At 50.8% G+C, this 11,048-nt stretch overlaps 1 protein-coding gene across 1 annotated transcript; it reads right to left on the bottom strand.

Annotated features, from left to right (window-relative positions):
- Window positions 1-2,917: 2,917 nt before the first annotated feature.
- LOC121558039 (neurite extension and migration factor-like) lies at window positions 2,918-7,162 on the bottom strand. The gene is made up of 3 exons (XM_041871519.2): window positions 6,740-7,162; window positions 6,201-6,541; window positions 2,918-5,987 (listed from the first exon to the last, which is right to left on the bottom strand). Exons 1-3 carry the CDS (start codon window positions 7,160-7,162, stop codon window positions 2,918-2,920), a joined length of 3,834 nt encoding a protein of 1,277 aa, XP_041727453.2.
- Between the last annotated feature and the right edge of the window lie 3,886 nt (window positions 7,163-11,048).

The following is an 11,048-nucleotide window of genomic DNA, read 5'->3' as shown; positions in this document are numbered from 1 at the left end:
TAAGCACAACCCCCCACCTGTGGACGTCGGGCCCTCATACCACCCTCATGGAGTCTGTTTCTGACCGTTTGAGCAGACACATGCACATTTGTGGCCTGCTGGAGGTCATTTTGCAGGGCTCTGGCAGTGCTCCTCCTGCTCCTCCTTGCACAAAGGCGGAGGTAGCAGTCCTGCTGCTGGGTTGTTGCCCTCCTACGGCCTCCTCCACGTCTCCTGATGTACTGGCCTGTCTCCTGGTAGCGCCTCCATGCTCTGGACACTACGCTGACAGACACAGCAAACCTTCTTGGCACAGCTCGCATTGATGTGCCATCCTGGATGAGCTGCACTACCTGAGCCACTTGTGTGGGTTGTAGACTCCGTCTCATGCTACCACTAGAGTGAAAGCACCGCCAGCATTCAAAAGTGACCAAAACATCAGCCAGGAAGCATAGGAACTGAGAAGTGGTCTGTGGTCACCACCTGCAAAACCAGTCCTTTATTCTTGCTAATTGCCTATAATTTCCACCTGTTGTCTATTCCATTTGCACAACAACATGTGAAATTTATTGTCAATCAGTGTTGCTTCCTAAGTGGACAGTTTGATTTCACAGAAGTGTGATTGACTTGGAGTTACATTGTGTTGTTTAAGTGTTCCCTTTATTTTTTTGAGCAGTGTACCGGTATATTATATAGGGTTCGCTATATAGGGAATAGAGTGGCGTTTCGGACACATTTAATATCTGAGATGGCATTGTTTTGATAGAGAATGTTTAAGAGTCAAATGCAACGTAACGTAATGTAATAAATGTTAGAATGAAGTGGAGCCCCTTTTAACATCTCACATGGAATAGGAGTCGTAGCTAGTGCACATTTTTTCATTGATTTGTGCTACTGCATATCCCCGGTTCTATATTGCTGTTTCTGTAAACTGCTTCCTCTCTACATCTGCACACCAACTGAAATGCTGCCAGTGTAATTTGATGAGGGCCACGCCCTCTCTATTGACGCCTGGCTGCAACACTAATCACTTCTGTGAGTAATACAACACCTTGCATGTCCTGATGACAACATGACTATTTGAATGAAGCACTCTGCTGTCTGTCTGACATGATTACCTAGTCTCTGTGAGCAGCCAGCCAACCAGAGCATTCGATATACACAATGGATTGTTTTTTTTAAAAAACAGCCAATATTCACACCTATACCCAACAAAAATAGAAACGCAACATGTGAAGTGTTGGTCCCATGTTTCAAGAGCTGAAATAAAAGATCCCAGGAATTTTCCAGATGCACAAAAAGCTTATTTCTCTCAAATGTTGTACACAAATTTGTTTACATCCCTGTTAGTGATCATTTCTCCTTCGCCAAGATCATCCATCCACCTGAGGTGTGGCATATCAAGAAGCTGATTAAACAGCATGATCATTACACAGGTGCACCTTGTGCTGGGGACAATAAAAGGCCACCCTAAAATGTGCGGTTTTGTCCCACAACACAATGCCACAGATGTCTCAAGTTTTGAGTGAGCGTGCAATTGGCATGCTGACTACAGGAATGTCCACGATAGCTGTTGCCAGAGAATTGAATGTTAATTTCTCTACCATAAGCCGCCTCCAACGTCGTTTTAGAGAATTTGGCAGTACGTCCAACCGGCCTCACAACCGCAGACCACGTGTCACCACGCCAGCCCAGGACCTCCACATCCGGCTTCTTCACCTGTGGGATCGTATGAGGAGGTGCTGAGGAGTATTTCTCTCTGTAATAAAGCCCTTTTGTGGGAAAAAATGTATTCTGATTGGCTGGGCCTGGCTCCCAAGTGGGTGGGCCTATCCCTTCCCAGGCCCACCCATGGATTAGGGCCTAATGAATCTATTTCAATTGACTGATTTCCTTATATGAACTGTAACTCAGTAGAATCTTTGAAATGATTGCATGTTGCATTTATATTTTTGTTCAGTATATATAAAGAGGTCATCTTTACCTTTCGGCACATTGATTTTGAAGATTAAAATAATTATACTTTTTTTTCAAATAGTGCATGAAGCTGTACAACAACATAGACAAAAATACTCTGATAGTGGACGGAGCACTGTGAATATGTATAAATGTATCTTTAGAACGACCAGTTCCTTTTTAAAACTCCAGGAGAAACAGAAACAGTAAAGAACAGGAGAATTACAAGCTCATTCCAACAATAAGAAGAAAAATTAAGACAAAATGCTAATTTGATATGTCATCATCGTCATTCGATATAAAATGGTCCCATCTTGTGTTAAAGATGTCTTAGGGGATGACAAGGGGCTCAGAAGAGAGAGGGGTGTTATGGGGGTTGTAGTTTTCCCTCTTGAACGGAGCCAGGCAGTGTCTGTCTGAAGGGCCATATTCTGCCTACAAAACAGATGAAGGGGCGGGGGTCACTGAAAGCATTTGTGTATTGCTACATCTTTAGAAGGAAGGGGGATAAATACACAACTCAGGCCAGCAAGGTTCACTGAGAAAATACAAAAACAAAACAAAGTTGCCCCAAAAAAGGCAAAGATAAAACTGTTTTAAAGGCTTCATATTTTTTCTGACAAAAACTGAAACAACCAGGAAAGAAAAAACAAAGCAGAAACAAACAAAAAATTGCAGCAGGTAGTTCGTTTCAAATCTCAATAAAGCTGGACATAAAGCTGGACATAATCACTCAATACGTAGTTTGTAAAGAACAAGAATGTTTCTCATGCAGATACTACGGGTCCTCTTCAGGGGGGTAAAGGAAGTGGGGGAGTCTGGGTAATGTAGTCATCATGCAGCTCTAGCATTGCAGTGTCAGTGGTGCTGGGTGGAGGAGGGCGGGGCTGAGCAGGTAGTGGGGGGAGAGGGGGGGAGGAGGGGGGGCTAAGCAGGTAGTGGGGGGGTGGGGTGGGAGGCAACAGCAGCAGATAACAAAATATTACCTCCGTTTCTCAAAAGAGGCCATGAGAGCCAAGTCCTTGTTTGGGTCCCTCTCCACTCCCCCTCGCTTGCCCTTCACAGTCTCAATTTTTGGGAACTTGGCACTGGTTTTGTGACGGTACAGCTTTTTGTGCGCGGGGCCTGGGTTAATAAAGTTGGGTTTGTCGAACATGTTGCAGCCCAGAGCGAGCTGGGGGAAGATGGGGTGGCAGGGGTTCAACTTGGCCTGGTTCTTTCCTGCCTTGCCCCTGGCCTTCCTGCCCCGTCCGACACCCGCGGCGCCAGCCCCCTTCTTGCCCCCCCTCCCATGGAGGATCTGGAGGGTCTTCATGTTGAGGCTGTTGGCGTCGGGCAGCAAGCCAGCCTCCAGCGGGTCCCACAGAGGCTCCACGGACGCCATCATGAACCTCTGGACCTCCGCCATGCCGGACACGATGTTGGACAGGATGTTGGACGGCTCCTCAAACTCCCGCTGCTCCTCCCCTCCCCCCAGGCTGGTGTTCCCCTCCAACCAGCCCCTAGGCCCGATGCCGCTTCCAGACCTGTCCCCAGTGCTACCGTGGCTCACCCCCGCCTGCGCCTGGCCCTTGGCAGCCTTCTCCTCCAGCATGGCTTTGATCTTCTTAGAGGAGCGGCTCTGTCTAGGCGTCTTCACCTTCTCTGTCTTGGCTGCTCTGGAGGCCCGGCCTTTCTTAGGCCCCTGCTGTCCTCCTGCCGCCGCTGCAGCCTGTTTATAACCTGCTTTCCTCTTAGAGCGGCTGTTCTTCCCCCCCTGCTCCTCTCCGTTGAATGAGAACTGCCGCCCCTCCACCCCGTGCTGCGCCGCCTGCTGCATGATGTCACATCCTGTCACATGATCCTGGTACTCCGGTGCCTCGCCCCTCGTCACCTGGGGGGAGAGGTTGGGGGTCTCCGGGGGCGACAGGGAGGACAGAGAGAAGTGTCTGAACTTGTCCGGGGTGAAGTTGGAGATGTCGAGGAGGTCTGAGGACTCTCTGAGGGGAGTGACGGGCTGACCCATGTCCTCCAGGCTCTGTTGGAGCAACACCATGGGGCTGCAGTGCTGCAGGTAGCTGTCTCTCCTCTCCTCCGTCTCCCCTCCTCCCTCACGATGGAGGCTCTGAGAGCTATAGTTGGAGGAGCAGGCTGACAGGGAGCCCACAGAGTCATAGCTGATTAGACAGCCTCTCTGATACTGCACCTGCCTCAGACAGACACCTGACTGACACACCTGCAGCTCCTGTAGCTCCACCCCCGACCCTGGCTGCAGCCCCAGCCTGTCCCCCTCCACAAGGTAACTCTTCTCGTACAGCAGTCTGTCAGTCTCTGATCCCTGCTGGCTGTAGTCTGACCCAGACCCAGACCCAGACCCAGGCAGGAATCCGCTGGGGAGGAGAGGGGTGTCGGGGCCGAAGCCCCCCTGGCTGTCGGGGTAGCTGGGGCAGAGATGGGGATGGTGGTGCCAGATGGAGTGGGGGAAGCTGGGGCAGAGATGGGGATGGTGGTGCCAGATGGAGTGGGGGAAGCTGGGGCAGTTTTGGGGGGATTGTTGGAGCTCTGACTCGGAGGGAGGGGAGAGGACACAGCTCTGGGTTAGCTGCAGGGAGGCAAACTGTTTCTCCTCTAGAGAGAGACCCAGGGGATAGTGCTGCCTGGGGGGCTGTTTCTCCTCTAGAGAGAGACCCAGGGGATAGTGCTGCCTGGGGGGCTGTTTCTCCTCTAGAGAGAGACCCAGGGGATAGTGCTGCCTGGGGGGCTGCTGGGGGTAGTAGGTGATACCTGCCCCCCCGGAGGAGACTGAGGCATTTAGTAGGGTATGTAGGTACCCCCCTGGGATCACTGACACCCCCTCCTCTCTCTCCCCAGAAGGTACAGCTCGGTCAGAGGAGCAGGAGGAGGAGACACAGGAGGAGGAGATGCAGACAGAGTCGCAGGAGGAGGAGGCGCAGGAGGAGGAGGTGAAGGTGGTGTCAGCAGTGGGATCCAGGGAGGAGACAGGGGGGCTGATGTCAGCGGTGGGATCCAGGGAGGAGACAGGGGGGCTGATGTCAGCGGTGGGATCCAGGGAGGAGAGAGGGGGGCTGATGTCTGCCTCTCTCACGCTGCCAGCAGGCTCCTGGTTGGTTAACACCCCAGCAGCAGCAGCAGTACTGCCATCCGCCGCTCCATTCGTCACGCTCCCCCCCTCCGCTCCTCCTCTTGCTCCTCCCTCCTCCATTGTCTTGTTACTCCTCAGCCTGGCTTGGCTCTTGAATTTCCTCCCTGTTTTCCCTCCTCCCATCCTCCTCCCATCCCTCTCCTCTCTCTCCTGGGTGCGGCTCCTCTTGGCTGTTACGGTGTGTGTGATGTTCTGTGGTTCTAATGTTGCTGTTCCCCCTCCCCCCTCCGCTGTAGTAACAGCCTGACCAGAGACAGAGGGGGTAGAACCCGAGTCCTGCGCTGCTGCTGGTCCCTCCCCTGTCCTCTGGACACACAGCCTGTTTGCTATCTTGTATTTCCGTTTGGGGCGGTGGCATTGACGGCGCCTGTTCAGATGCTGTTTATCTCTGGACGCTAGTCGCAGCTGCTCCTCCCGCTCCCTCCTCCTCTCCTGCCAGAAGTCCTTCAGCGGAGACAGAGAGGAGTAGTGGCTCTCCGAGGCGGCGTCCAGGCTCACGGCAGCGTCCCCGGCAGGGTCCAGCCGGCCCAGATTCACAGACATGTGTCTCTGTCCTTTGAAGCGGTTGATGATGATGTACTTGATGATGACTGGCGGCTCCTTCTGGGAGAATTTCCATCTCTTCTTGGGGCACCAGTCCACATCCTCCTCCCTCTGTCCCGCCGGAACCTTCTCTCTCTTCTCCGTGGCGTTTCTCTCGGTCTTCTCGTTGACATCGTCACTGTAGCTGACCTTCCTTTTGGAGCGCAGGCCGTAGTTCAGAGAGTTAGAGGGGCTGAGGAGTCTCCGCCCCCGGGGCGCACTTCCTCCTCCTCCTCCCCTCCTCTGGCCCGGCTGCGCCTCCTGCAGGGTGTCCGAGGAGGTGCAGGAGGAGTCGTCGCTGTAGTCCCCGTCCTCCTCGGCTGAGTTACTGAACTCAAACAGGTAGTTGACAGAGGAGGCGGACGGGGAGGAGAGAGGGAGGGAGGGGGAGGAGAGAGGCGAGCCATGGGACCCCTGAGACCCCACTAGGGGGCTAACACCTCCCCCCTCCTCCCCCACCTTCCCCCCCTCTTCCCCCACCACTAGGCTCAGCTCCTCAGCTTTACACTCCTCCCCTGTCCTCCTTCCTCCTCCTCCTCCTCCTCCTCCTCCTCCTCCTCCGTCCTCCCTCTTGGCACAGTTGACCAGGACAGAGGGGAAGAAGTTGAACTGTGTGTCCTCCTGCAGGACGTTGGTCTTCTCTCTCATGTTGTCCTGGAAGGACTCGTAGCGGATCTTTAGAGAGCACACGTCGCTGCTCAGAGTCGAGTCCTCGTCATCGTCGTCAAACAGGTTGTCAACGTCGTCCTCGGCGAATAGGTTGACTGACAGGTCGGTCTTAGAACACAGGTCCAGCAGCTCTATCTTGGACTCACTGATAAACGACTCGAAGTAACCCCAGTCCTGACCCGCATTGGCCAGAAGGACCTCCTCACCGCTGACCTTGTCCAATAGCAGCACCTCCTCCCCGTTCACTTTGTCCAATAAGAGGACCTCCTCTCTGTTCACCTTGTCCAATAGCAACACTTCCTCCCCAGGTACCTTGTCCAATAGCAGCACCTCCTCTCTGTTCACCTTGTCCAATAGCAACACTTCCCCCCCGCTGACCTTGTCCAATAGCAGCCTTTCCTCCCCGTTCACTTTGTCCAATAGGAGGCCCTCATACAGGTTCTTGGTAGTGGGATCCTCTGCCTCCATCTTCTCTCCGTTGTCTCCTGTCTTGTCGTTAGCGGTAACGAGGGCGCTAGCGAGGGCGGTGGCGTGGCAGGTTTTGGTCATGGGGAAGCTGAGGAGCTGGTCTGACAGGAGCTGTTCCCCGAGGACCTGGCTCAGACACTGGATACTGATGCTGCTGATGTCAGAGATGGGGCAGGAAGTGGCCTCGAAGTCCTGGCGGCTTACCAGCCCCGCCTCGGGGTCAGGGGTCGTGGGGCTGGGGTCATGGATAGGGGCGGGGTCATGGATAGGAACGGGGTCCCGGGTCTCGATGAAGCACCCCAGGCAGGTGGACGTGGCCTGTAGAAGACACTCCTCTGTCAGATAGGACACGCCCCCCAACTCCATCATGGTGAGAGGGGGGGGTGAGTGGGGAGGCAGGGGTCCGGCAGGGGGCAGTTAGGGATCAGGCAGGGGCAGGGGGGAGGCAGGGGCAGGGGTCAGGCAGGGGCAGGGGGGATGCAGGGCAGGGGGGAGAGATAGAGGGAGACGGCAACATGGATGGCCCCACCACACAGCCTCAGGTCTCCTCTCTGCTGACACAACACTCCTGGGGGACAGAACAGAAACAACAGTCTCGGAATCAGTAACCAGAAGGACACATTCAGACAGAACAGAAAACAAAAGGGAGACAACATCAGTCTTCAGATAGATTCAGACAGAACAGAAAACACCAGGGAGAAAACATCAGTCTTCAGATAGATTCAGACAGAACAGAAAACACCAGGGAGAAAACATCAGTCTTCAGATAGATTCAGACAGAACAGAAAACACCAGGGAGAAAACATCAGTCTTCAGATAGATTCAGACAGAACAGAAAACACCAGGGAGAAAACATCAGTCTTCAGATAGATTCAGACAGAACAGAAAACACCAGGGGAGAAAACATCAGTCTTCAGATAGATTCAGACAGAACAGAAAACACCAGGGAGAAAACATCAGTCTTCAGATAGATTCAGACAGAACAGAAAACACCAGGGAGAAAACATCAGTCTTCAGCTGATAACAATATTCATCATCATGCCAGCCTGGTTGACTCAACCATCTCTGTTAGAGCTGCAGTCACCACCCAGCTAACAACAAACGTTCCCACAACTTTAAAGAACATTCCCTTAAGAGTGTCATTAGGTCATTAAATAACCTTAAGATAAGAATGTTCCTGTGATGTGCGAGGAATGTTTCCAAGAGACCATCCCCTTAATGTCAAATAGGTCTTAGCCAAAACGTGGTTACCATGTTTTGAGAATTTAAGATATTAATTTTCTAAACACGTTTCATGGGAACGTTGCAAGAGCATTCACGTGTCCAGTTTTCTGTAGGTTAGGAAAATATTCCATCAATATCCCACCAAACATACAAAGAGCATGGTGACCACTGTCCCAATAATGGATTTCTCTAGGATGAGCTTATTGGGCCAGATTATTAACGAGCTAATCGAGGACTACAGGAAACGGAGGGCCGAGCATGCCCCAATTCACATCGACAGGGCTGTAGTGGAGAGGGTCCAGAGTTTCAAGTTAATCGGTGTCCTCTTCCTTACATTTTAACTATGAATTGTCGGGAAAGGGCTCGTAAGTAGAGTTACCACCCATTGAGTAGGGAGAAGACGAGATGAGAGGACATTGAGTAAGGAGGAGATTAGATGAGAGGACATTGAATTGGGAGAAGATGAGATGAGAGGACATTGAGTCAGGAGAAGATGAGAGGACATTCCTGACTCAATGTCCTCTTGTCTTATCACCTCCTGACCCAATGTCCTCTCATCTCATCTCACCCTAAATCAATGTCCTCTTGTCTCATCTCCTCCTGAGTCAGTATCCTCTCATCTCATCTCCTCCTGACTCAATGAAAGGACATTGAGTAAGGAGGAGATGAGATGAGAGGACATGGAGTCAGAAGGAGATGAGATGTGAGGACATTGAGTCGGGAGAAGATGAGATGAAAGGACATTGAGTCAGGAGAAGATAAGATGAGAGGACATTGAGTCAGGAGAAAATGAGAAAAGAGGACATTGAGTCAGGAAGAGATGAGAGTGAAAGGACATTGAGTCCGGAGAAGATGAGATGAGAGAACATTGAGACAAAAGGAGATGAGATGAGAGGACATTGAGTTAGGAGGAGATGAGATGAGAGGACATTTAGTCAGGAGGAGATGAGGTGAGAGGACATTGAGTCAGAAGGAGATGAGAGGACATTGAGTAAGGAGGAGATGAGAGGACATTGAATCAGGAGGAGATGAGAGGACATTGAGTCAAGAAGAGACGAGAGGTTAATTGAGTCTAGAGGAGATGAGATAAGAGGACATTGAGACAGGAGAAGATGAGAGGACATTGAGTAAGGAGGATATGAGAGGAGATTGAGCCAGGAGGAGATGAGATGAGAAGACATTGAGTCAGGAGAAGATGAGATGAAATGACATTGAGTCAGTAGGAGATGAGATGAGAGGAGATTGAGTCAGGATAAGATGAGAGGACATTGAGTCAGGAGGAGATGAGATGAGAGGACATTGTGTCAGGAGCAGATTAAATGAGAGGACACTGAGTGTGGAGGAAATGAGATGAGAGAACATTGAGTCAGGAGGATATGAGATAAGAGGACATTGAGTCAGTAGGAGATGAGATGAGAGGACATTGAGTAAGGAGGAGATGAGAGGACATTGAATCAGGAGGAGATGAGAGGACATTGAGTCAAGAAGAGACGAGAGGTTACTTGAGTCTAGAGGAGATGAGATAAGAGGACATTGAGTTAGGAGGAGATGAGATGAGAGACATTGAGTCAGGAGGAGATGAGATGAGAGACATTGAGTCAGGAGGAGATGAGAGGACCTTGAGTCAGGAGGAGATTTGTTGAGAGGACATTGAGTAAGGAGGAGATGAGATGAGAGGACATTGAGTCAGGAGGAGATGAGATGAGAGGAAATTGAGTCAGGAGGAGATTTGATGAGAGGACATTGAGTCAGGACGAGATGAGATGAGAGGACATTGAGTCAGGAGAAGATGAGAGGACATTCCTGACTCAATGTCCTCTTGTCTTATCACCTCCTGACCCAATGTCCTCTCATCTCATCTCACCCTAAATCAATGTCCTCTTGTCTCATCTCCTCCTGAGTCAGTATCCTCTCATCTCATCTCCTCCTGACTCAATGAAAGGACATTGAGTAAGGAGGAGATGAGATGAGAGGACATGGAGTCAGAAGGAGATGAGATGTGAGGACATTGAGTCGGGAGAAGATGAGATGAAAGGACATTGAGTCAGGAGAAGATAAGATGAGAGGACATTGAGTCAGGAGAAGATGAGAAAAGAGGACATTGAGTCAGGAAGAGATGAGAGTGAAAGGACATTGAGTCCGGAGAAGATGAGATGAGAGAACATTGAGACAAAAGGAGATGAGATGAGAGGACATTGAGTTAGGAGGAGATGAGATGAGAGGACATTTAGTCAGGAGGAGATGAGGTGAGAGGACATTGAGTCAGAAGGAGATGAGATGAGAGGACATTGAGTAAGGAGGAGATGAGAGGACATTGAATCAGGAGGAGATGAGAGGACATTGAGTCAAGAAGAGACGAGAGGTTAATTGAGTCTAGAGGAGATGAGATAAGAGGACATTGAGACAGGAGAAGATGAGAGGACATTGAGTAAGGAGGATATGAGAGGAGATTGAGCCAGGAGGAGATGAGATGAGAAGACATTGAGTCAGGAGAAGATGAGATGAAATGACATTGAGTCAGTAGGAGATGAGATGAGAGGACATTGTGTCAGGAGGAGATGAGATGAGAGGACATTGTGTCAGGAGCAGATTAAATGAGAAGACACTGAGTGTGGAGGAAATGAGATGAGAGAACATTGAGTCAGGAGGATATGAGATAAGAGGACATTGAGTCAGTAGGAGATGAGATGAGAGGACATTGAGTAAGGAGGAGATGAGAGGACATTGAATCAGGAGGAGATGAGAGGACATTGAGTCAAGAAGAGACGAGAGGTTACTTGAGTCTAGAGGAGATGAGATAAGAGGACATTGAGTTAGGAGGAGATGAGATGAGAGACATTGAGCCAGGAGGAGATGAGATGAGAGACATTGAGTCAGGAGGAGATGAGATGAGAGGACCTTGAGTCAGGAGGAGATTTGATGAGAGGACATTGACTCAGGAGGAGATGAGATGAGAGGACATTGAGTCTGGATGAGATGAGATGAGAAGACATTGAGTCTGGAGGAGATGTGATGAGAGGACATTGAG

The sequence above is a fragment of the Coregonus clupeaformis genome, unplaced genomic scaffold, assembly GCF_020615455.1.
Source record: "Coregonus clupeaformis isolate EN_2021a unplaced genomic scaffold, ASM2061545v1 scaf0015, whole genome shotgun sequence".
In the NCBI taxonomy this organism is placed as follows: Eukaryota; Metazoa; Chordata; class Actinopteri; order Salmoniformes; family Salmonidae; genus Coregonus; species Coregonus clupeaformis.
Note: the sequence above shows the minus strand (reverse complement) of the source record. Positions and strands in the feature narration are given on the sequence as shown.